At 42.6% G+C, this 27,275-nt stretch overlaps 2 protein-coding genes across 2 annotated transcripts in view; one reads left to right on the forward strand and one right to left on the reverse strand.

The window, feature by feature from the left end:
• Nucleotides 1-27,159, reverse strand: part of FMOD (fibromodulin) — a 176,206-nt gene extending 149,047 nt beyond the window's left edge. The window contains exon 1 of the mRNA XM_048497376.1: nt 27,071-27,159. The gene's annotated coding sequence lies outside the window, so the exon portion shown is untranslated. The remainder of the gene's footprint in view (nt 1-27,070) is intronic.
• Nucleotides 1,645-27,275, forward strand: part of LOC125433060 (proline and arginine rich end leucine rich repeat protein) — a 33,914-nt gene continuing 8,283 nt past the window's right edge. Inside the window, exons 1-2 of the mRNA XM_048497379.1 lie at nt 1,645-1,867; nt 25,775-26,721. Coding sequence (XP_048353336.1) covers nt 25,791-26,721 — 931 coding nt within the window. The 5' untranslated portion in view covers nt 1,645-1,867; nt 25,775-25,790. The remainder of the gene's footprint in view (nt 1,868-25,774; nt 26,722-27,275) is intronic.

Here is a 27,275-nt window from a genome sequence, read left to right on the forward strand (position 1 = left end):
GTGTAGTAGTATATAAAATTTTATTGCTAAAATCTCAGATTGTTTTTAACTTTTACAATTTGCTTTTGGTAGAGAGGGGTGGGGTTTTTTGCTTTTGTTGATAAAAGCTACCTACAAATTATGATTCCCTCCCTCTGAGGATTAATTGTTTAGGCTAGGCTTATATAACTACACCATTTATTTTGGATTGGTTAATCCGGAATGAATATAAGTTCTGAAGTTCTATGCAGAGTTCTAAATTTGCCAGTTTAAATGGCTTTAGACTGGAATAACTCCCAGTCTGAGCTTCTAAGCACTATATCCCACTGGCTCATCAGCAGTAGCATGGATTAAAATGTGACAGACTGAATACCACTGAATGTTGTTCATCACTATTAGCATCAGTTTAGATATCTGCCCAGAATGTCACGACCCTCTGAGCCTGGGCTGGTTTCTGCCAGGGACAGGGGTTTCCAGGTAGTGGCATCCATCCTTTGAAACTCCTCTCCCAGGAGACAATTTCTTGGCCTGTTGCTTGCTGGCCTTTAGAATACTGTTGATGATTATTTTTATTTCAAAAGGCCTTTGGAGGAGCTAATTTTAAGATGGGTCTTAAGTTGCTGCTTGCCTACCAATTTTCTTGCTGATTTCACCGCTGCTTTAGCATTGATCTTATTTCTGTTTTTATTGGATTAGTCATTAGTTCTTAATGTTCTTTCAAACATTGTATTGTTTCAGTATTCTTCTTTGTGAACTCCTATCTGGGCTTGATAAGATTGAAAGAAGGGATGTGAACAAATGCATGGATGATATATAACAACAACAACGCAACTTGAAGAAAAAAAAATCTTGGATTGCCCACCAGAAACAGCTAGGAATTTACTGGGTGCAAATCCCATAATCTAGCAAGTCCTTCAGCACATAACATTGTAAAGCTATATTTAGCAATGATTTACCAATCTGGATGATATTAAAGACTGATTCAAATTAACACTCTGCATTTGACTGCCCTTTGCATATGGTGAATAGATTACCTAAACTGATACCACGTAGAGGTCCCTTCCTTCCCCAGACTCCATCCCCAGTCGCCAGGAATTTCCCAATCCAATGCTGACAAAGTTATCAGTCTGGGTAGGCAGTAATGACCTCAGTGGTCTAAGTAGAAGGCAACTTCATATATGTGTTCATAAACCAGTCTTGAGGATTATTAAATGTGAGTATAATTGACTTCCATGGTAGCTAACCCTTAAACCGACAAGGTTCCCAGAAACTCTTCTAAATACCTGTAGGCTGAATCAGGTGCAAATAGCTGAGGATACCATAAACAAAGACTAACACTGTAAAATAAGTCTATTTAGAAGGGTCATGGCATGTATACTACTTCCATTTAAAAACATAAGAATCCCGTTTATTACTCATTTAGCTTGGCAGCCCTTTCCTTATTGCCACTCTGAAACAAAAACCTAGACATGGTGATTTACTGCTAAGTTAAGAGAGGACATCATGCTTCAAGAGGGTGAAAGCTACTTTAAAAAAGAGAAGTAATTTGTTTAAAAACACTGGCTCGGAGCTCTCTTGCCCCAGCAGAAGGAAATGTTATTACACACGAGGCTTTCAGCAGGCAGGCAGGACATGTGTGTGGATTAATGCTAAGGAGTTTGGCTGCCAGAGAAAGACGTTATTGTTATGACTTTCCCCTCCTTTCCCAGCTCCCACCCACCCTCTTGGAGAGGATCTCAAAGGAACGGAACCAGAGAAAACACACACAGCTTGGAGGAAGATCATTTGTTTCAGAACCGGACTGGAGTGAGAAGGAGGAAGAGGAAAAGGGGGAGGAAGAGTCCTGGAAGTTAAAAAACACAGAAGGAAGAAGGCCAGGTGGCAACAGGTAAGATCTGGGCAGATGTCTTTCTCAGAAATAGCCTCACCTAAAAAAATCAAGGAGGCACCTTCTCCTTAACCAAGGGTCAGATGGTCACTTACTAGCACCATTCATTATCTAACCTTTGTCATTCATTAGTCAAGTAATATTTCATGTCTGGTTCTTCAAAGGCTGTTTTCATTCAACTCCTCACAGAGTTGAGTCAAGCCAGAAAAGAGTGGCATGTGATTGTGGTTAAACTGCTGAAGCTGTTTCCATGGAACCCCCTTTGAACTCCCAGCTGCATATACCCAACCTACATTTCTGGTGCATATAGCCCTCATGTGTATGGTGGACTTTCCAGAAGCCTCTCTGGCTGTAATGCTGAAGAGAAATATTCAGATCTTTGGAGAGGGGACAGATTTAAAGATATGTCTTTTACTCTTTAAAAAGCTTTGTTTCTTTCTATTTCTTTCTTTTTCATAAGGGTCTGTTAATATGGCTTGTACTATATAAAGCATTATTCTGCTGTTTCTTATCAGGCTTGCAGAAGGTTTGGGACAAGAAAGCCAGACTAGTCAGTAATGAAGATTGAATCCTCCTTGGAAGTCTCATTGCTGGGGAAATCTTGTTTTCTTTTCTTTTAGAAAAAAGAAATATGAATTCTTTTCATTATGAGAGTATGAAAATTTTAGGTTCCAATGAAGGAGAATTTGGGTTCCTATTATCACAGCCAGCTGCATTTCAGAAGGGAGAACTAAGCATTTTGTGCACAAAGATGTTTCAACTTAGAAGTTTTCTATACAGAGAAAAATAGTTATGGTAATCAGTGGCATTTAACAGATTTTTACCCCAATATTAATACATTTACTTATAAGCAAGTCTGCTGTTAGTAACACTTCAGATGCTGTATCATGGATTGTGGATTCTGCCAAACTTGAGAAAAGTGTTCTTAGTTTTCTTGGGGAGAAGGGAAGGGATGGGGAGGAACTTCAAGTAATTCAGTATGGATTTTTAAGAACCTGAACTTGAATAAGGGTTATGAGTCAGATACTGTGTCATGATTCCCAGAGATCTATGAAAGCAATACCCACTAGGAAGTCACTTTTTCCATCGCAGTGGAAGGAAAGCCCACAGAGGTGGCTTAAGGAGCACTGCTTTCAATGCCCCTGTGAACCAGCAGCATCTCCATTCCTGGAGGATTTAGCATGTCATGTGCCTGCTTGGGGAACTGCTTTCAGACTTTCTACATTGCCCACCCCACTGGAATGGAACCCAACTCGTGATTTTAATCAGAGATTAGAAGCACAGAAAGGCAAGTTGGGAGCTTTTCTCACCACTCAGAAAGAGGGGAGGGAGAGATAAGCACAGAAATGCAGGTTGGGAATTTTTCAAACCATTCTGAAAGTGGGCGGCGGGGGGGGGGGGGAATATATAAGCAAATGAGCATCATAAAGGAGAAAATGTTCAGTCATATATTCCCTGCAGGAAAGGGGAGCATAAAAACACTAAGGCTACAAACAGTGCAAGCAAATTGGAAGTACTGGCACTGTGTGGAAAGCCTGAGGCCAAAGAGTTAGAAAAAAAGGAAGAGTCAAAGGCAACTGAGATGCAAAAACCAATGGGCCTTTCCCCACTCCCTTCCATCCCCCCTATGCCGCGCGCTGCTCTCAGCGCGCGGCATCCCAGGTGCGCGCCCAGGCGTCCCCACGACCCCGCGCTCTGTGCGGGGTCGTCAAAAGGCGCCGTTCGGAAGAGCGCCTGGGATGCCGCGCGCTAAGGGGGCATGACAGCAGCAGCGTCGGGGCGGCTGCGCTGTGGCCGCCCCTGCCATGGGGAGGGAGGAGGAACCCTGCGCTACTCTCCTCAAGTAGCGCGGGGCTTACGGTAAGTGGGGAAAGGCCCAGTGACAATAATAAGAGTAGCAAACTGTCAAAGGGCTGATTACACACAAGACATTTGCTGTACAATGGGGGAAATGTCTCTTGTATAGACATGCAAGATTTCTTGTAGAGACATAATTTCCTCAAGCCCACTTTTACTTTCTATTCTCCCTGCAGCAAGCAAGACTTCTAGCACAAATTTAATTTTGCCAGTGAGCACAACTTTGCCCCTGACATCTTTCCTCCACTGACAGCTAGGCCGCCTAGTCTCAACCCCCTACTCCCTTGCACTGCTTTGCATACTTCCCCCTCACCCTCCTCCCTATTGTAGATTCCTTCCTGCCTCTCTCAATGCCTGCACTGACACATCAATAGGGTCAACACTATCTGGGTCTCTTTCTGATTCCACCCTACCTCCCCTGTTCTGCTTCTGCCTTCTTCGATGATTTGGAGGGCATTTTTAAATTTTACTTTTAGACAAGCTTTTATTTTTTTAAAAAAATCCCTCTCTTTGGCTTTTGCAAAGGAACAAGCAGGGCCTCTTTTTGTCTCCACCCCACCTCCTCCGCTCTGCCTGATGATCAGGAGGGCTTTTTACAATTTTATTTCAAACATAGCTGTAATAAACCATTTTCCTGGCTGCAGCAAGGGCAGGAAGAGAGGGAGAGAGAGAGGAAGGGAAGGGAGGGGGATTTAAACATGGTTCCCTACATCAGCAGTGTGTGATCCACTGAATGACTTTGCCTCTTTCTTGGGGGGGGTGTTGTTGGGAAAGCGGCTACAATACCAATAGTAACAGGTATGCCAATATAAATGAAATTTAAAGGACTTTAATAAAACCCTTCATCTTGGAACAATGGGTCTGATTAGATCTGTGCCTTTAAGAAGAGTTGATGGATGAAGTTAACAGAACAAGGAAAAGCTGCAAAGGCCCACTGAGACCTGCATACTAGCTTTGGGGCAGGCAGAGAATGGCTCCTCATGTGTAAACAGAAAACATGAAGTAAATGTTCTATACGTAATGGGCCGCTGTCTTGTAAGAAGAAAAAGAAGAAAAAGAGTTTGGTTTTCTCCCATAAGGGTTCTCTCCCATAAGGAGTTATGGGTTCTCTCCCATAAGGAGTCTCAAAGCAGCTTACAAATTCCTTCCTTTCCACTTCCCACAGCAGACATTTTGTGAGGTAGGGGAGGCTGAGAGAGTTCAGAGAGAACTGTGACTAGCCCAAGGTCACCCAGCAGTTTCATGTGTAGGAGTGAAAAAACAAATCCAGTTCACCAGATAAGGGTCTATCACTCATGTGAAAGCTTGGAGAATCAAACTTGGTTCTTCAGATTAAAGTTCACCTCTCTTAACCACTACACCACACTGCTGAATGATGTGAGTTACAAGTCTATGGCTCCTTCCACACATGTAGAATAATGCACTTTCAATCCACTTTCACAATTGTTTGCAAGTGGATTTTGTTATTCCACACAGTAAAATCCAGCTGCAAAGTGGATTGAAAGTGCATTATTCTGCATGTGCGGAAGGGGCTTTTGATTCAAATCCCATCCATAAACTGAACAAAGGGCTGTAGGCAAGGTGCTTTCCCCACATTTTCAGCTGTCTGCCATTGTTCAGATCATCAGCTCTCAAAATTGCTCCCAGAATAATTGGGAACGTGTACATGAAGTACTTTGAACACCTGAAATGAGCTTTATAAATGTTCATTCTTATTGTTCTTATTGTGAGCTCTCCCTGTGCCTCTCAGGATATATAAGATGGGTCTTACAGAGGGGATCGGGCACCTTGTTTCAGCATTACCAAGGATCGCGCCCACAAGCTGCTTCATCCTGTGCTGGTCTTTTGTAGATTCAAGCAGTAGATGGAAAAGAGGTCTGCCAGTCTAGTATCTGCTGTTCAAGGGCTTTTAGCACTGAGCTGTGCACAGTGCCTTGGGGCATTTCCTACCTTCCCAATTATGTGCTGCAACAGTAATTCAAGCCCAGGAATTGGAAGATTCTGTATGTCCTCAGAAGAAGCTGTAGTTCCCTGCTAGATGTATAGAGAGAGGCACTGACATTTTACTGGTTGTATTTATGTGGTTGAATGGGAAAAAAAATCTTCCCCCAGATTTGTTCATCTTGCCTGGGACCGTATATGTATCCAAATGCATGATGTCTATATTTTATGTGCTGCTTTTGAAATCTAGGCAGATGGAGGTACAGAATGATCTCTGAAGGGATGAAAAAAAGCACACAGCAATAAGTGAAGACGTCTGCATGTTGCAAATATCACAGGAATTAGCCAGGCAGTTGATTCCAGATGTTTTCTATGGGGGACACACCCCATCTGCATGCTTGAACAGAAAGCTGTCTTTGCAGAAAAAGGCTGTGGCAGGCGAGTCTCTTTCCTTCCCCTACCCCACAAATAATTTGGATTTGCTAATAGCATGATGGCTGTAGCCCAAGATAAACACTCTCCTGCTTGACTTTTCATTCCAGAGTCTGTGGAGAGAGATAGTCTTCAGCATTTGCTCCTTCTTCTTCAACGTCTTTTGGGCAGCAAAGAAAGAGCATGTCACTGAGCAGAACTATCCTGCTTTTCTCTCTGGAACAAAATCTGTCTGCTTCTTTTAAACAGCTTTTTAAAAATCTAACCCCCTTCTTTGGACTGTTTTGTGGCTAATGGCTATTGAGAGATGGGAAACTGAACTAGGTAGGCTAGTTTATTCTCATAGGGAAAAAAATCTACATTAAAATATCAGAAGTCCACAAGGGAAATAGATGATGCAAATTGGATGCATATGTATGCATGGATCTGCATGCTGCTCTTTAGCTTCCCAGTAATTTAATTTGTTGAATTCCCCCACCACCACTACCACTGAATGTTTGTGTGATAGGCTGGGGCGGGGGAAAGGGCTTATGACTCATAAAAACATTGGAAGACAACAGAACTATGGAAGGAGAGGGTCAAACAGAGTGTCATGGCAAAGGGTTGATATCTGTGCTGAGTGAAGAGCTGCAGTCCTGGACCATTAAAAATCCAAACCAGGCTGCACTAAAGACCTCACTACATGACAGTGGCAGATTTTAAATATGGGAATTTCTCAATTGCCTGTAAAGCAGGATCTGAGATTGCTGTTTAAAGTACAAAAGAACACATGATGCAGTTTATAGTGCAAAAGAAACTTCAGTCTGCTTTTCTCCCAGCTAAGATCAATTTTGGGAACAGAACCTGGCAGAAAGAAAAATGACCTTGGGGAACAGGGTGCAAGGGGGAATGTTCAGCATTCCTGGCTACAGGCATTTTCACCAACCCTCCAAACTTGAGTTACACATGATGGGGACAGACACAGATTTCAAGACAGCTGCAACATATTATTTGATCCGAAGACTTTTGCAGAAGTACATCGAATAGAAGCAGATCACACAGGAAGAAATGGGTTTAGAATGAGGGCCCTAGTTTGCCAGGGTGACACTTCTAAAGGAAAATTGCGCTGAAGGTCAACTCTTACCCACTTTGGGGGTTTTTTTGCCTTATGATCACCCAACCTTCCATTTTTTAAAAACACATATTATGTTTCTTTTCAAGTGATGGTATGCCATGGCTTCAGAATTAACAACAGTGAGCCAAGTTGTCATCTCTGCAAAGCAAGGAAAGCAGCTACAGGGTAAGCAGGTGGGGTTCAGACCACCTGCTTTCCTGAAACTAATTGAGCAAGGAGAACCTAATTCTTGTAGCCTGTATTGCCTACACTTATGAGCTGCCCAACTGTGCTCAACAAGTTGAAGAGAGAAGGAAATGATAATGTGCATAGAGCCATGAACATGCACTCTGTTACATCCTCTCTAGTTGCTTGGAAAGCCAGCCTGCTTCTGCTGTCAGGCCTGGCTGCCATTCCTTTTACAAACCCTCTATATGGTTCACACATGCAGGAGATGGCAATATGGAAGAAGGGTGAGGGGGTAGAATTGGCTGTACCCCCTGCACAATGCAGGTGGAGGATAACAAATTGCCATGCTTCTCTTTGTTTGGAACACCTTGCTAGTTTTCAGTTGGCATGGGTTTTTTAAAATGTAAAGCAACATTTAAAGTGGAATTCACTACAGCAATCTGATGTGATAACAGCTCATTTACTATTTCAGCATTCTGCTTGTTGTTCTTGCATGTGTAAATGAGACTGTATATATTTGCCCAAATCTTCCCCAGTATCCTGTGCATACTGGTGAAAATATCTAAGAACCTCTTTTGAAGAATGGTTTAACATTTTTGCTACTCTTTGATGTTGAAGGATTGTTGAAGAGGATCTCCATATTTATTGAGAGATAATGGTGCTTGTGATTTACACACATGCTAGTCAACTTAGGACAGACATTTAAACTAGCACACAGTAATACTATTATTGTTATTTTAAAATTGTATTTATGGTTAATATCTCATTGGCTTTCAATATTATCCCAGTACTGCAGATGGTGAAGTGATATTGAGAAAGAGAATCTTATTCTTGCTTATCCAGAGAATTCAAGGTTGTTGCAGGGATTTAAAACTAGGTTTCTGAGTATATTCTATCCATTAGAGTGGTACAGTTGTTAGACTAGGATCTGGAAGACCTGTGTTTAAATTTGCACTCTGTCATGACATTTCCTAGATGACCTTGGCGTAGTTGGACTCTCCCATCCAAACCCACCTTACAGGAATGTTATCAGGATACAGTGGGGAAGGGTGAGCCAGGAACACCATCCTTAACTCCTTGGAAAATAAAAATGCCCTACATAATCACACCCATTGCCTCCCTCTTTCTGTAAGAATATTTCCACCGTCTCAGATTTGTGTTAGTAATCAGTACCAAGTTCTACAAGCAAATGGCATGAAGGCTGTTTGAAGCTGCCTTAATATGGGAGCTTTTCTTGTGGGGAGCTGATTATGCACAGTGGATTTCTGTACACATAGCTCATTGCCAGACTTTGCTTTAAAGAAGTGCCAAAAGGAATGGTTTGTGATAGCAGCTGACAGTGCCTAGTTTGTGGAGATAATTGCTGCACATCAATAGTTTGACATGTGGACAGCAGCTGCATGAAGTCCCTCTGAGCCATCTTCTGCACTGCTTGTTGATTATATGTATCAGATCTAAGCCATGGCACACAGATCACTGGTGGGTCTCAAATTCCTCTTAGGCAAAGGTGCTGATAGGACAAGAAAAGGGCCAAGTAGACTCTTTAAAGTTCCAAGAAAGGATCCTTCAAAGGAAAGTCAAAAACTCTCTCTCTCTCTCTCTCTCTCTCACACACACACACACACACACACACACACACACACACACACACACACACATATGGAGGGAGGGAGGGAGGGAGGGAGGCAGGGGGAGAGAGAGAGAGAGAGAGAGAGAGAGAGAGAGAGAAGTAGGTTTGTGTCTTTGGGTGTCATTGCCCCTCTTCCTAAACTGGATTTGAAGGCATATAATTCACACAGTAGTTAAAATTTTCATTTTTCCTTCGATTGAGGCTGTGAAGGACCTCCCCCCTCCCCCCACACACCTTCCAATATTACCAAAGCAGAGAAACCACTCTCTAACCCAGCTTTTTCCTGCCTTTTTCCTGTCAGGGACTGAACTGCTTCTAATATGATAGAGTAGATGATAAGGAGCTCTCTCCCTCAGCCATGTTATGCTCTCAGAAGGTGAAGAAAGCCTGTTATTTAAAAACATTTCTGGAAAACCCCTGAGGCAGAGATAATTTAAACAGAATAAAATATTTATTTAACAACAGTGAAGATGGGAATAGGAGATGGTAAAGGAATGTATAAGGCAGCAGAGAGATATACTTACAACAGAGATCTTTAGTAGAGAAGTGGTATTTATTTTCAGGCACAGTTTAAACAAGTTTCTTCAGTTTTAGTTTGCTTAGATGTTGGATTCAGGTGTTCTAAAGATGGTACAATTCCCCTGTGGTTAATGGATTACTTCTCACACTTGCAGGGTCCTATCAGGCTTGATACATTAATTTCAGTACCATCATTGAGTTCCCACAGATAGAAAACTCCAAAACTAAAGCATAAAACACTCTAGAGGAAACTCAAAGCAAAACCCAGTACCCCAGACCAGCTGGTATATAGGAATCCTTCCCTCACTGGAAGATTTATAAAACATATCAAACAAAAAAAGTAACAAGAAAGAATATCTTTGTTACAACTTTTGAATAGGTAATTTAAAATTGATTAATTTGTGGGTTGATTGTTTTGGGGTTGTTTATAAACGTACAGGTTGTTAGTGTTTGCCTGGGTCTGATTGTTTTTGTTGTATTGCTGGGAGACCATGAGAGGGTCCTGTGATTACTAGGCAGGCCTTATGGGAGACACAGATACGGAAATGCTTACTCTCTGTCTGACCTGTGGCCTATGCTATGGGATGTGGGGTGTGGAGTTGGAGGTGTGCACTCTGTTCCATGGATGGTGTTAATAAATGCAAGGTCCATTATGTTGGAAGGGAAGGAATTTACGCTGTTTCCTGCCTCAACCACAGAGGGTTTTTACTAGTAAGCCAGAGGTTAGATAGGGACCAAGGGATTGACACATTTACTCTATCTTGCTGGCACTATCCCTTTGATGTTAGACTGATACTCTCAGGGACTTCCTTCCAGCTGACTCTCGCAATCTCCTTCTTGCTCTCTAACCTTCTACAGCACCATGTGCATAGAGAGGATGGATGCTGAGTGTATCCATCCCTGTTCAGATAGATTAGATTAGATTAGATTAGTGAATCTATCTATCTACCTTTCTATCCAGAATGGAGTTCACTAATAAATACTCTTTTTATTAGATTAGAAACTACAAACGACTCCAATTTGTCTTCGTGCCAAAGCTCACATGCATGTTTGGGAGATGCTTGTGCTGCGCTGCAGCCTCCAGTACACTCTGCTTGTTATGTAAAGGTGTAATCTCTACAAGGAGATTATCCAACACATTAATAATAAGACTGCTGTTCTCTGGGATTTTCTTGGAGAGCAGGATGTGGACCTTACATGTATCACAGAGACCTGGGTGAGAGAGGGCAAGACAGTTGCCCTCAATGAGCTCACCCCCAATGACTCCATGGTAGTCCATCAACCTCAGACACAGGGCCGGGGGGGAGGTGTGGCAATGGTCGTTTGGTATTCCATCTCCTTTCGGATGTCCTCCATCCCACTGATTGAGGGGATAGAGTACTTAGGCCTCCATTGGGATTCCTTGCAGAAATCAGCTGTGCTACTGGTGTACCGGTTGCCTAGCATGCCAGTAGACAGCCTGGCGTGGCTCCTTGAGGTGGTCACTGACTGAGCGTTGCAGTTCCCTAACCTAATAATGCTGGGGGACTTCAGCGTCCATGTGGATTTGGCTTCTTCCTCAGTGGCCACGCACCTAGTGTCATCCATGGCGATACTAGGTTTCTCCCCAATAAATACCGGGATCCCTACTAATCAAGGAAGCCATACTCTTGACCTGATCTTTGCATCGGGTGTGTATGTGGTCCTATCCTCTGCTGACAGAGTGCCGTGGTCTGACCACTACGTCCTGAAGGCCCATATTGATACTGCTGTGCCCCCCTGTCAAGGCAATGGGTGGATTTTGGCCCACCCACAGAGGCTTATGGATCCTGAGGGATTCCAGAATATCTTGCAAGATGCTCCTACCACTGGTGACTCTCTTGGTGAGCTAGTAGAGAGCTGGGATACCAGACTCTCAGAAGCAATCGAGAGGGTTGCCCCAAGACATCCTCTCTGTCCCCATGCCAATCCTTGGTATACTGAGATGCTGAGGAGGATGAAACAGGAACTGAGACTGCTTGATCGAGTGTGGTGGCAGGTCCGTGATGAAAAGACAAGATACTTGTAGAGGATGCTTATGAAATCCTATGAGAGAGCCATGAAGGAGGCAAAGAAAGTTGCTAGCTCATGCATCATCACAGCTGCTAGCTCATGCCCGGCACAATTGTTTAATATAATTTGGACTTTGACGACTGCGTCTGTCAGTCCTCAAAATCAAAAATTGGCATTTAGCTGTGAAGCATTTGCGAGCTTTTCTGCAGACAATATCTTGTCTCTCCGCCAGGCTCTTCTGGCCACTATTGATACAATGGGGAAACTGGAGGCCCCTTGTCCATCTTTTGGACCAAGTTTTGACCATTTCAGCCTGCTAAATCCCTCCAAGGTGTAAGGCTACTGTCAACTGTAAGATCTACTACTTGTTTTTTTGACGCATGCCCTTCTTGGCTAGTGAAAGCTAGTAGGGAGGAGTTAAGGAGCCACCTGTTGGCTATTATCAATGGCTCTCTTGAGCAAGGAGTCTTCCCAGGTCAGCTGAAAAAGGCTGTGGTCTGCCCTTTCTTAAAAGACCAAATTTAAATCCTTCAGATCTGTCCAATTACTGCCCAGTATTGTACCTTCCATTCCTGGGTAAGGTAATTGAGAGAACGGTGGTGGATCAGCTCCAGAAGTTCCTGGAAGAAGCTAATGTGTTGGACCCCTGTAAAACAGAGCTGTTCCACCAGGCATTTGGTTGAGGCTGTCGCATCAATTAGCCTCCTACATAACATCAGCCAGTCTCTCCTCAGGAAAGGGTGTATGTGTGTGTGTGCGAAATATCACTGGCCATGGGGTTTTAGTGCATTGTATTATAATTTATTAATGTATCTTATTTTAATCTATTAAATGTAAGCCGCTCTGTGCCCTATGGGGGAGAGAGGCATATAAGTTTAGTAATAATAATAAACACAAATGACATTATCAGAAATTATAAAGTTTGAAGCAAATTTAAAACAGATTGGCAACTCTCTTATGAATGTTGCCCCAGCATGGAAATAAGTGTGCAGCTGCTTCTTCACCTTCAGCGTGAGCTACGTTCTCTGATTTGCACTAATTTTTACCCTTCTGTCCTACAAGAAACTTATTTAAAAGATTTTTTTTCTTTTCCTCAATGTCTCAGGTGAGCTGCAAAGGAAAAGGGGAGAGAGGAGATTTAGAATTAAAAGGTGGTGGTTTATTGGGAGAGAAAAGTGGGTTATACAGAAGATCACTTTGATTTTTTTTTCAAAAGTCAGTTCTCTGAGACATTCACTCTTTTCTTTCCACAATTTACACATTGAAGAAAACTTGACAGTGGGAATCATCCTATGCAATCTACTCAGAAATATGTCCTCTGTGACTCAGTGGGGTTTACTTCTGCAAAAGTGTCCGTAGGACTGCTCTGTTCTATGCTTGAGTCTAATATCCAGCCATTTCCTTATTGGGATTAGCATTCGCTCCAAATTCGTCAGGGTGCCATAACTTTAACTGAAAAACCACAATAACTCAAGAGTTACATAAGTAAGAAGTTAGACAGAAGATAGAAAATGTGGACAAAGGGCACAGTATTCCTTTAGGGAAAGAGTTTGTAACGTAGAGGCCCAGCATTATTTCAGTCAGCCCAGACGAGAGTTGTCAAAGGAAGCCATGCTTCTGTGAATCCAAAGTACACACAACTCTGTGATACAGAATCTTTCCCTTTGCCCTACTACTTTCCATCTTCAGACTTGGATCTTACACTGAGTGCACGTGGATTATTATTCCACAGTGTAACATCTGATCAGGAAGTTTTCAGGCCACCATATACAAGAGAACTTCCAACGAAAGCAGAAGCAGACACCAGGTTTGCTTACTTGCAGACATCTTCATTATGACAGAGCTTTCCATCTCCTGACTCTGTGTACTGTGTGCCCTTGGTGTTTACTTGTTAGCATAACACACCTGGCTGTTGATGAATATGATGTCACCAGCAACTGGACTCTTAGTTGAGACTAGGCTACTTGATGAAGAGAAATGTCTCTGATGGGAAGCACCCTGGGTGGCAAAGATGCAATATATTCCACACTTGAAAAACAGTGAACCTTGCTTGGACATGAAGAATTGAAGCTTTTGGAAGTTTCCAAATAGCTTAAGAATCACTACACTAGCATGGTGTAGTGGTAAAGAGCAGTTGGACTCTAATGTGGAAAACTGGGTTTTATTTCCCTTTCCTCCACTTAAGTGGTGGACTCTTCTCTGGTGACCAGATTTGCTTCCCCACTCCTACACATGAAGCCTCCTGGGTGACCTTGGGCCAGTCATAGTTCTTCAGAACTCTATCAGCCCCACCTACCTCACGAGGTGTCTGTTGTGAGGAGAGGAAGGGAAAGGAGTTTGTAAGCTCCTTTGAGTCTCTTTATAGGAGAGAAAGGGGGGATAAATTCAAGCTCTTTATCTTCTACTGCTATCCAGAACTTATTCCCAACAGAAATCATTCTCAACAGCACTAAAATAGCATACACACAAAGTCCAAGGCTTAGAATCTTTTGGGAGAAAACTGGCAGAAGAAGAATTGAGGACCTGCTCTGCATCTTTCTCCTGATGCAAATGACCCCTCCTCAGGTAACTTGCTAGAGACACCCAGCAGTTGAGGGCTTCATTAAATTAAGCTGTAATGTTATCTTTATCTTATCCACACATTATATCTACACATCCCAGGGTATCTTTAATGTGTTGTGCACAACATTTTCCAGTGTCATGGCCAGCTTTTACTATATCTAATTCATGTCACAGTATTCCCCATTATATGTATGGGTACAAAAGTCAGACAATGAAGAAAGCTGACAGGAAGAAAGTTGATTCATTTGGTATTGGAGTAGAGTTTTATTGGTGGTCACATTGGACAACCAATACGACCAATCAGTGGGTTCAAGATCAAATCAAGCTTCCAAAAAAAAAAAGGGCAACCCAGCCATGGCGCTGTGGTTGCACACAGCTGCTGCCCACAAAGAGACTTCCCAGTGGCATGGGGAGGCCAAAAAGCCTCCCTGCTGCCGTGAAGCCCCAATGGGCTGCACTAATGTTGGCTCAACCCTCTCCCCACTTTGCCTCTCCATCACTTTGTGGAGGCCAGGACACACGCACGCACGCACTCACGCACGCACACACACACACACACACACACACACACACACACCCGTGGCCAGAGCAATGGCGGTTTTTTGGGGTGAGAGAGAGCCGCCACATGGATTTGGCTGCAGCGTCTGTGTGAATGCTCCCCCCCAAAACGGTGTTTTACTGGGCCGAAATTGGTGATTTTGGCCTGTGCAGAATTGGCCTCAGTCTGCAAGACCTGAGCAAAGTTGTTAATGATAGGACATTTGGGAGGTCATTCATTAATAGAGTTGCTGTAAGTTGGCAACTACTTGATGGCACTTAATGCACACATATATGCTCAACATTTACTATATTGTATTGTTTTTAACCCATGTTCCTGTAAGTATAAAGATAGCATAGATTCTAGAAAGAAAAGTCAATGCAATCGAGATCACAAAAGCTAACATATGCAGCAATCTAATTGTTTGTCTAAGAGAGCCTGTTATGTGTTGTACATAATGCTTGTACTATCTTATCAACTTGTCAAAGTGTCACTCACAGCTCCATACCATTTAAGGCATAACTGTAACCTCTAATCACTTTTTATAGAAGCTCATCTGCTGACTTAATAATTCGGTTCAAAGGAGGTCATATTCCAGAAATGCCATTATCATGATACTGAATTGGGTATTATCATATATGTAGACTATAATTGCAAGCTTACTACTTCTTTGAACTAAGTAGTTGTAATAATACATTGTTGTCTGTTAAAACATGTCACTTATGTAATCCTGGAAGTTCTGGAAAAGATGTTTTGCATTTGGAATTGTTTTTGTTTGTTTGTTTTAGAGAAAAATAATCCTTTTTAGCCACCATAAATTTCCAAAGATGAGTTCTGTTCCGTGAGATTTTTAGAACTTGGTGAAGTGCCAGGCTAAATAAGCGATGGTATTTTCATGACTTTTGCTATGATATAAGCTTAGGTATGTTAGCTTCTGGTCCAACAGGGGGAGATATAGCAAACACTTCGTCAGAGCTTTTGAGTTTCAAAAAAATCTTTTTCATTCTAGTTTAATTTCATACAAATGTCATGCAAACTCACAAATTCCCTCTCCCTCTTTCTACTCCAAGGGATGAGTTGTGATTTAGTTCCTCCCACCATATTATATGTATGAATTCAGAACATTTTTAATTCACATAAAAATTTTAAAAGTGGCTAGGAATTTGACCAAAGGAATTCTCTTATAATTCTTATATAGTCTTGAATACCATTATTTAAAGCCTTTTAGACCACTCGTCTAAGTTGGAAACTTGGAGTATCTGGTGGTGGTTCCTTTTCTTTTTGGAGGATATGTTCCTGACAGAAGTGCTGGAAAACATTGTTCTACCCAATAGGAGCTATTCTGTGAAGGTTTAGTTTTGTCTTTGGCTGCCAGTTCTTTAGCTGCTTGTTAGCCTTTCATTACAATTCGAGCCTCACTCAGAGTCCTGACTAGGACATTGTAATGTACTGGTGTAGTATTTGTGCAGATCCCAGTAGAGCTGCCTTCTGAATCTGAGCAATGTCGATTTTGTCAATTTGAAGATATTTCAAGTGCCGCCCGAGTGAATTCAGAATGGTGCCCAGAGTGCCAATTATTTCTGAGACGACCTCAACTGGTATATGCCATAGTCGCTGAATCATGACGACCTCAGCTGGTGCAACAGTCACTGAATCTTGAATTATTATTATCGTTGTTGTTGTTGTTGTTGTTGTTGTAGAGTTCACAGCTGCCAGATCTTTAGCTGGTTGTTGGCCTTTCTTTACAATTTGAGCCTTACCCAGAGGCCTAGGAAGTTGTAATGTATCGGTGTAGAATTCATGCGGATCCCAGCAGGGCTTCCTTCTAAATTTGAGAGAGATCAATTTGAAGATGTTTCAAGTGCTGCTCTAGTGTTTTCGGAATGGTATTATTATTATGGTAGATTTCACAGCTGCCAGAACTTTAGCTGCTTGTTGGCCTTTCATTAAAATTTAAGCCTCATCCCGAGGCCTAGGATGTTGTAATGTATTGGCATAGTATTCATGCAGATCCCTTTTGAATCTGACCAATGTTGATTTTGTCGATTTGAAGAAGTTTTAGGTGCTGACCTAGTGTTTTCAGTATGATGCCCAGGGTGCCAATTACCACTGGGATGACCTCAGCCGGTTTGTGCCATAGTCACTGTGTCTCAATTTTCAAATCTGGTTACCTTCTCATGCTCTTTTTCAACAACCCTGCTGTCACCAGGTACTGCTGCACCACGTACTGCTAATGATAGTCACTATCTTGTCCTTGATCACTGTGATGTCCAGTGTGTTATTATGTGCCAACACTCTGTCTGTTGGGAATCGAAAGTCTCACAAGATTTCATACAAATGTCATGCAAACTCACAAATTCCCTCTCCCTCTTTCTACTCCAAGGGATCTACTCCAACCTTCTCATTTTCCGTGACTTTCTCTGGACAAATTTCCCACCAGTTTTTAGCTGTCCTAATGTTGTAATTCTTGAACACATTCCAGTGGATCACTTTGGCCACTGAGTTGTGCCTCTGTTTGTACTCAGTCTGAGTGATCTTCCTTGCACAATTTGCACTTTGCACCATCTTGAGGATTTTTCAATTCTGACCTTGATCATGTTTGTCCTAATGGCCTGCTCTTGAGTGGTTAAAATCAGTGATTCAGTTTCCCTTTTGAGAGTTCCAGTTGCTAACCACTGCCAGGTCTTTTCAATGTCCACCTTGTCCATGGTCTTTGCCATGCAGAGCTTTGTTGTGCCAGCTTTCTGTCCCCATTTTAATCACAGTTTTTCTGTATTCCTTTTTGGTTTTCTGGGCTTTCAGTAAATGCCTGCTGTTCACTTCAATTAATGTTTGTTCTTGACTTTCATTCACATAACTGGCCAGCGTGTGTTTCTCCTCCTCCACTGTTTGCTTTACTTGCAGTAACCCTCTGCCAGGGCAATAGTAGCAAAATGACAAAAGTTAGAACCTCCTTTGGAGGGTGAATGGCTGTACTGTGTTTGAAACACTGCTTTGTTAGGCAAATTAACATATTATCAAAGATCCCAGAGAAATAATTTTAAATGTTCAGATAAATTTATTGAGAGTTGGGTACTGCTCACAATGCTTGGAATAATAAAGAAAGACATAAAGTACTTCCTTAAGCATTTTTTACTTATAATGTTACCAAAGTGGTGGGAAATTTCTCCCTTTTAGTGTGGGGAAATTAGCTGGAGGAGACTCTTGGCTTGCAAAAGTCGGAGTAACATTGGGTCTTGATTGCCTATGTATACAAGAGTCAGCTTTTGTGTGGAAACACACAGGAGAGTGGATAAAACTTCAATAATTTTTATAGAGGGATAAAAATGGAGTACAGAAGCACACACTAAAACAGCAGAACACACACAGTTCTAGGATATAGATCTAGAATAGATAAAGAATAGAGAGAGGAGCAATCAAAGTTATAGTCACCTGATCCTGGAGTGGAATGGTCCAATGAACAGAACTGAGCGGCCCACACTTAGTGGTGGAAATAAAATCACAGTGGAACAGTGGCTGTTTCAGCACAATCTAAATATCCTGGGTTTAGCAAGAGAAATACCCTGTTCCGTACAAGAATTCTGCAGGCTCCTGGTCCTAAAGCAGATTTGCCCCACAATATTTCCCTCCTCCCAGGGTATTAAAAAATTGCCAAATTGGCAATTCTTTTCCAAAGTTGCGAGGTGAGCCCACTAGCGTGCGAACACCACAGGAGCAGAACCAGAGGTGGGATCCAACCAGTTCTCACCACTTCTCTAGAAGTGGTTACTAATTTTTTCTGAGTGCCGAGAAGGGGTTACTAAAGCAACCTCCCTGCCCAATAGGGACTGGAGGTGCGTGTGTGCGGAAGCGCCATTGTTTGAATCCCACCACCATCGGAACCTGTTATAAAAAATTTTGGATCCCACCACTGAGCAGAACCATTTTATTTTTACCACCCAGCTGCCTGATCTCCCCGCCCCACTGCCTGCCCCCCTGAGCTCCCCATCTGACGATCATTCAAGCTGCCACTCACAAACAACAACCAATCAGAATGCAGGACACTGAGCATGCTCAGATACGCTTGCAATGTAAATACAGAAGTCCCAGAAGTCTTCACTGGATTCCTTCACAAAACGGACAGCCATGCGAAGGGAGAAACCAGGATGAAACAGACCCAGATTGTAAGAAACTGGTTGTAACCAGGTATGATTGTGCCATCCGGAAACGGCCAGTATCACGGAGAGTTGTCCAGAGACACTGAACACTGTCTATTGGGAAAGTGGACTTCTTGTAGGGAAAAATGGTCTCTTAGGGTTACGCAGAGTGATCCTAAATCTCCCTAGTCAAAAGGGATTTCCTGCCCTTCCTGGGAAGGACAAGAGACAGACATCAACTTTAATAGTGGGTCATCAGTCTAATGGGTTTAGACATCAGCCTGATGTACCCCAGGAAGTTACCTGAAGAGATTACAGCTGTGAAACAATGATAATGTCAAGTAAGGTGATTGCTAAAAGTGTTATTCATAGGAAGAAGTTAGTACAATACAGGACAGGTAAGCACATAAATACATTTTTGTCTTCTCTGGTACATATGGTCCAGGGCTGGAGATGGGAACTCTCTCCACACAAGATCTTTTGTCTAGACTTAATCCTGTCAGAAAGGTGTGAGAGGTCATTATGCAGGTTGCTTTGAAGGGAGACAGGCCCAGACCAAATTCTTGTCCTTTGTAGGCTGCCCAAAACCAGCTTCTCTATTGTGGCATTGCTCCTGGGCAATCCCAAGGTTGGTAGATGTGGTAGAGGTGCCACTGTCTTGAAACAGAGGCCCTTGATCCACCACCAGTAAAAGCATTTGAAAATGCAATGATGATTGACTAAAAGCATACATCATGGATGAGACTGACTGCTACAGGATAAGGCAAAAGAAGGGAAATTCATGGTAGAAAACTAAAATCCATCTTGTATCAAAGTTAACCAGCATAGGCTAAAACACAATTCAGAATGAAAAGGACAGTTTAACCACTCATATCATTCCAAGGGAAAAGCTAATTCACTTATTTAAAGGCATGTTTCACATGATTAAACAACCAGTAGTTAAAATCATAAACTTTGACTAAAAGCGTACACATTTGAATAAAAAATCTCAATTCATGGGGACAGCAGTACAGTTCATTAGATTAGTTGCATGGATTGAATACAAAACTCACTGAAGCTGTAATGCCCACAAAGTCTCTGCCCCCCCCCCCCAGCACCCAAGTGGCGAATGCATAAATCTTGTCTTCACATCAAGTGCTGTTCCATCCCCCACCCTCATGAGTACAATGGAAAAGGTTGCTTGGAGCTGTGGCACTGAGCTTGCTGGGCTGCAGGTTGAGGAGTGAGGCACACTTGGCGAAAGCAAGCAAGAGAAGAGCGAGTGTTTTATGCTTCCAGCAGAGGCTACCCAGGGTCCCAGAAGTGTTGGCAAAGGCTGACATTACTTGTAGGCATGGCAGCCTGCACAGGGCATAGAATCAACAGCGTTAATGGATTGAGGCGCAATCAGTGCCAAAGGGTGGCGGAAGGAGCCGAACAGCTTCGGGTCCCCTCGCGAATTCCAGAAAACAATGGAAGGTGCCTTAGTGTCTATCCGACTTAAGGCATGGCAGACAACAGGCAATGTGGGCTATGCATAATTAACAAAACCAGTAATAATCATGGAAAAACAGTACGTATTCAATGAATTAGACTAAACAAAAATGTGCAATTCAAACATTTTGATAGAAGGAAAGGAAAATGAAAAGTAGAGGCATTTCACCATCCCCACATCAACCAGATAGTGAGTTGTGAAAGTTCCCCCCCCCCTCCATTTCTGAAGAGGTGGGGCTACCAAGCTGGATCATCTTTGTTTGATACACACACCTAAATAAAAGGAAAAACATTTGAGTTAAGTTCTCCCCTGCCTTGTTTCCAAAGAGGTGGGGCTAGCAAACTGGAGCATTTCTCTTTTTGCTACAGTTGGAAGGGGAAAAAAGGTTAATCTATCCCCTTTGGCTCAGCTGTTTTCCCATGTTTTGGTATTTGGCCCCCCAAAAACCGTTTAAAAAGCCAAATATAGCCTTCTTTTGTTTTTGGGTGATTCGCATTTACCGAATCACCAAGCCTATGGTAGTTGAAACAAACCATGGCTTCAAATGACATCTGAGCCAAGCCACTAATTAGCTATGGTCATAAAGTAGGGTCCCCAGGTCCTCTGGCCACCAGCAGGGGATGTGAGGTTGCCAGATACAGGTTGGGCAACTGCTGGAGAGATGGGGATGGAGCCTGGGAAAGATCGTGAACTCAGTGGGAAACAATGCCATAGAGCCCACCCTTCAAGGCATCCGTTTTCTTCAGGGAAACTGAGCTCTGTCAATGAGCTGTAATTCTACAGGATCTCCAGATCCCACCTAGAGTCTGGCATCCTTATTGCAAAGGCAGCCAAAGAGGGTCTGTGACAGGATATGAATCTTAATGCCGTTCATCTCTTCCCTGTCCTTATTTTGCTAGCTGCTGTTTTTGAGCTTCAAATGTATCTCTTAGCCTACTTGCTACTGATTCATTGTCTTGTGAATCAGCTTCCATATTAAGCATAAATCACCAAGGCAATATTTCCTCTGAACGTTTTCCAGAGGTGCAATAAACCATTTTGGCAGAACTTTTAATGGCTCCAGAGCCCCTCCCCCCATGCTATTTAAGTCTCCTAAGTTAATTAGACCCTACTTGTTTATTTTTACAACAGGATAAAAGGCTGGGTGCAGATTTTGGTGCAGACACTTGGTGGCAGTGCTGTTAAAATATCTGAGTGTGCCAGTGTGAAATGTGGAGGTTCACAACCATCAGGATTCCTCTGTACTCAGCAAGAGGATGCCGGGAAGCCATGCAAGTAACCTTGCCCACCTCACCACACTCCAGCGGCAAAATCCATACTTTTCCTTTCCTCTTGAGATGTCTCATTTGTCACACACGTTGTATCAGAGTGTTCACAGTCCCAGATTTTTGGCACAGTTTCTCCCAGCATGGCATAGTGGTTAAGGACAGTGGACTCTAACCTGGATTTGTTTCCCCACTCCTCCACATGAAGCCTACTGGGTATCCTTGGCCAATCACAGTTCCCTCAGAACTCCCTCATCCCCACCTACCTCACTGGCGGGGAGGGAAGGAAAGGTAATTGTAAGCTGCTTTGAGACTTCTCATGGTAGAGAAAAGTGGGATATAAAAACCAACTCTTCTTGCTATGAATATAATATGATTATTGCAACATCAGTTGGACAGTAGAGAGACCAAGTCATTTTCTGTGCATTGCTGTAATTATGGCTACCGCTGAGCTTGTTAGCAGCTAAACACCTTGTCTGTCAGTACCAGATATCCAAACCACTTCTCTCTTCCCTGCAGGTCACATTCTTTGGAAAATCTGGCCATAATTAGAGCTGTGGTATGCTTAAAGTCTGTCATTTATTTGGATGCCTAAATGAAAATGGAGCTCTTTGGAAAATCTGGTAGTAGGAACAGAAAAGAAAGAGAGAAAGGTTACATGTATAACCTGAATGACAAAAGGTGGCCAGCAAAATTCAGTGTTTGTTGTTTCCAGTAGAACTGCAGTTCCAGCTTATACAAAGTCATAATGTAGCAAATCAGAAAGGATCATCAAAACATTTAGGCCTTTTTTGCATGCACAGCTAACCACAGATTTTCCTAGTGGTCAAAATTGATTTTTGGAAACGTTTTCTGTGAATTCATTCAACACACACCTCCTTTCCCCATCTTGTTTCCCCCCTTGTCTCTTCAGTTGCATTCCACACACTACAGCTGAAAACATATTATTCCTAATTGTGGCCGGATATCATTCATGATGCAGAAGAACAACTCTCCTCTTCAGCCTCCTCTTTGTCCTCCATTTTCAAAAGGAATTTTTGAATATTTTTTCTCTATTGCATTAGTTATGTAATGTAAGGGCACAGACATAAGCTAGGTTGATTGTATCAGCTTTGTTAATTTCATCCTGAATAAGCAATGCCAAATTAATGCAAGGGAAATTGCTTTTGCAGGAGGAAATTGACAAGGGTTTGCCTGAGTAAATATTGTGCTTTACTACAGTAGTTCCTTGTCAACGTCCTCCTGGAAAAGCAACTTTCCTTGTCAATTTCTCTCCTTACTGGACACATTGTATCTTCTGCTTAAAATGGCAACTCTCCCTTGGGATGAAATTGTCAAACTGATACAATTGACCTGACTTGTATCTGAGCCAGGGCTGGAACAAGGGGGAATTGTGCCCGGGCCCCCCACATGCACCCTGTGCCCCTGCCACACCCCTGCCTGCTCTGAATGCCACCATGCCCTCACACTGGGGCACGCCCAGTGCGTCACGCACCCCCCTCCCCCTTGGTGCTATGCCATTGATCTGTGCCCTTACTTTACATTTCTAATATGACAGAATTTATTTTTAAAAATCCTTTTGAAAATAAAGGATGAATGGGGGGAGAAAATGGCTGAAGGGAATGTTGGTCGACTATACAAGGGTATAGTCCTTATATATATTAAGGAAGTCTGAACACAGTGTGTAAGAAACTTCCCTCTGTGATACACCTCTGAAGATGCCAGCCACAGATGCAGGCAAAACGTTAGGAGCAAGATCCGCCAGACCCCGGCCACACAGCCCGGAAAACCCACCAGAACCAGTTTATACTTGAGGTTTATGTTCTGCACAGGATTCAGACAGGTCAAGAAGACAGGATAAAGATCAAGAAGCACTTCTTGTCAGTTAGTATTTAAAAATATAGTCATACTCTCAGTTAGAATGTAGACGTGCATGGCCCTCATTTCCTTCCTTACAAGAAAAACCTTGTGGCTTCTCTCTTTCCATCAGTAGGCATTCAAGTTAGCCTTTGGGCAAGATGAAGTGAGCCATTTACCTCACCTCTGCTGCGAAGGTCCAGAAAACACAGCTTGTCTGCAGTTTTCAAGGGCGTTGCTGTATTGGCTGCAATTGGCTCATAGGTTGTTCACAGCTGTGACCGTGAGAAGCTCACTTATATTTCTAAATGAAGTTTGACACTCTTGAGAATAAGAGTCTGTTCCAGACCATTTTTTTTGAAAAAGATGATTTTATATTCATTTAACATTCATGCTAACTCTGATGCCGCAGATGCAGTGTAATATGTCAACTTCAAATAATGGAAGGGAAGGCAGCCTATCTGTAGGGAGTGGTCTCACTTTCTTCATTGTCTTTTCCTAATAGGGGCACTGATTGCAGAAATCATAATGAACTGGGGGAAAGGGAAATAGTCATGAAATGGGGAGTGTGTGTCTTTCCAGGTGTATCTGTGGGGTTTTTTTTAATTCATGGCTGCATGAGCATACTCAACGCTATCACTGAGAAGGTAACCAAGATACAGCATTGGAGGATAATACCTGTGCCAAGCATGAAGGAGCAGATAGACAGAATTAGCCTAAAAAGCAGGATCAGTCCCTCTCCCTAAGAAAGGGGGAACCATTTGGATCCATCCCCACTTCTTCTTCCAGACAGCAGACTTATTTTTCTTTGTTACTGCCCACAGTGTGTCTGCAAACAAGAGCAAGTGCATGGACTACTGCACTTTGAGATACTTCAATTCAACACCCCCAACCAAAAATCTTACTGGCTTATATTAAGGAAGTCACTACTATCCTTGCCATTTGCCCAGGAGTGGGGTGGGTGGGCGGGCTTTCACTGCTAGGCTCCAGTGGGAACAAATATCAGGGATGACCAGCAATACCGTGCAACATCACACTGTCACCTCTGGTTTGTACCCAGAAGTGATGTCACAGTGCTCTAGGAATTTGCCCATTCTCCATGGTAAAATAATATTGAATTGAGTGAATTCATAGTGTCCTAATGTCACTTATGGATACAAACCAGAAGTTATGTTCCATAACATTGCTCCCTGCCCCAAAATACCCCTTTATGACTACCTCTCATTTTAACCATACTTAGAGTACAAATTTTACAGCATCAGGTTGCCAACCAAAGAAGTCATAATAAGAAAAATATAATTATGTAGTGGGAAAACAGATGTGCTGGATGCATAATCAACACTGATCTTGTTAGCGAAATGGTCAGGCCAGGTAGTTTTGCTACACTTTGTCATGTGTCAGTGCTACTGAAGTGTCCCCTGACAGTGGAAATGAAATTACCAAAATAGTGAGCAGTGACTCAAATCCTGCAAACCAGGTGGACAACATTTGGGTAAAAATTAACGGGGAGAGAAACAGCACTGATCTCATTGTGGGGATTATAGACCCCCATGCCAGTCTGAAGAGATGGATGATGCATTTTTGGAACAGATGACCAGAACTTTCAGAAAGGAAAGAAGTAGTAGTAATGGGAGATTTCAATTCTCCTGATTTTTGTTGAGAGTCAAACTCTTCCATGGCAATCAGGTCCAACAAATTTCTCACTTGCCTTGCAGACAATTTCATGGTCTAGAAGGTGGAAGAAGCAACAAGGGGAATGGCTATTTTAGATCTGCTCCTAACAAATAATGATGTCCTGATTAGGGAAGTGGAAGTGGTAGGATCCTTAGGTGGGAGTGATCATGTTCTTCTGGAGTTTGTTATGCAGTGCAAAGGAGATGCTAAGCGTAGTCATACACGCATTCTAAACTTCAAGAAAGCAGATTTCAGTATGCTTAGGAATCTACTGGGTGCGATCCCATGGTCAAAAATACTAAAAGAGAAGGAAGTGCATGATGGCTGGGAGTTTCTTAAAAGTGAGATCTTGAGGGGACAATTTCAAACAGTTCCAATGAGGAGGAAAAATGGGAGGTGTCTCAGGAAACCAGAAATGCGAGGAAAGCCCACTATGAGCCCCAGTGTGCAGACAACAGACTCAGCGTAAGTGTTCCATGCATAATGGGCCTTCAAGGAGATTAAATAGAATATAAGGTTTCACTGAATAAAAAATGTACATCAACAATCTTATTTAATGCCAGTTAAAAAGCAAAGCATATACCAACAGTACCAATAGATAGTTTGCTTGGGCAAACTGGTATCAGTAAGAAACAATGAAATGTTGTGGGAAGGACATATTTAAGAGTCATAGATCACTTTTTAATATTTCCTTTTTGTTTTCTCTCAGATAAACTATCTAGACAATGAAGGTGATTATCAGCCTGATGTTCCCACTCATACTTGTTCTACTCTGTGAAGTAAATGGGCAGAGGCGCAGACCTCCAAAGAAACGTGTTACTCCTCCACCTGTGGAACCAGTTGAGCCTACAGAGTTGCCTCCGCCCTTGCCACCAGGACCTCCTTCCATATTCCCTGACTGCCCTAGAGAATGCTTTTGCCCTCCAGATTTCCCTTCAGCCTTGTACTGTGACAGCCGCAATTTGAGGAAAGTGCCCATCATTCCATCCAGGATCCACTATGTCTACCTTCAGAACAACTTCATTGAAGACCTTCCTGAGGAATCCTTCAAAAATGCCACAGAGGTGAGGTGGATCAATCTGGACAACAATCGTATCAAAAGGGTAGACAAACGGGTAATGGACAAGTTGGAGAGTCTTGTCTTCTTGTACATGGAGAAGAATCATCTTAAGGAAATCCCAGGCAATCTGCCTCCAAGTCTGGAGCAGCTTCGGCTGAGCAGGAACAGAATCTCCAAGATATCCCCCAATGCCTTCAACAAACTGGAGCACCTCATTCTCCTAGATCTCCACAACAATGAATTGAACGATGCAGTCTTCAATAAGAACACATTCAAGGGGCTCAAGAATCTTATGCAGCTCAACTTAGCTCGCAACATACTAAGGAAGATGCCACCTGGAATTCCCACTGCTGTCTACCAGCTCTTCCTAGATAAGAACAACATTACTGACATCCCCAGCAATTACTTCAAGGACTTCTCCAACTTGGCATTTCTCAGGCTTAACTACAATGGCCTCACTGACAAAGGGCTACCCAAGAGCACTTTCAATATCACTAACTTGCTGGTCTTGCATCTGGCACACAACAAGCTTACCAACATCCCGTACATCAGCCCCAAGTTGGAGCATCTCTACTTGAATGATAATTCAATTGAAAGTGAGTCAGTACAGGCAGAACATTAATTAAATATATGGGAGAGCATGTTTTCTTGGGTTTTTGGTGGGGGAGGGAGGGATGGAGAGTAACCTGCTTAAGAACAGCCTTATTGTTAAAGGCTAAGTGTTGGTTATCAAAGCCCGAAAGAATAATGCTCAGATTGAATAATCAAATTGGCATAAATTATGAGTATCCTATTCTTTTGCTTTACTTTTGGGAAACCTCTTAAAATTCTGGTTCTGGATATTCTTGGATTTATAGCTTCTGACTTAAAACTTCTGACAAGAGTAGAGGCTTTTAAATATTTTGTAAATTGGTCAGCATGCCTGTAAAGCAGAATGACAATTACCTTTACTTGCAGGTGCATGTATGGTCTTGGAATAGGGTATGAAATCCAGAGGTGGAGATCTGTAGGAGTTCTTTGTGCAGTTCCAGCAAAGTCATACTCATTTCACAGAGCTGTGGGAATTTAAAAAAAATTATTTTGTGTCTGCCCCAGATGTTTATGCTGTTGGAGCTCCTACCACCTGCTGCCTTGATTAAAAACATCTGCA

The sequence above is a fragment of the Sphaerodactylus townsendi genome, linkage group LG05 (genome assembly GCF_021028975.2).
Source record: "Sphaerodactylus townsendi isolate TG3544 linkage group LG05, MPM_Stown_v2.3, whole genome shotgun sequence".
In the NCBI taxonomy this organism is placed as follows: Eukaryota; Metazoa; Chordata; class Lepidosauria; order Squamata; family Sphaerodactylidae; genus Sphaerodactylus; species Sphaerodactylus townsendi.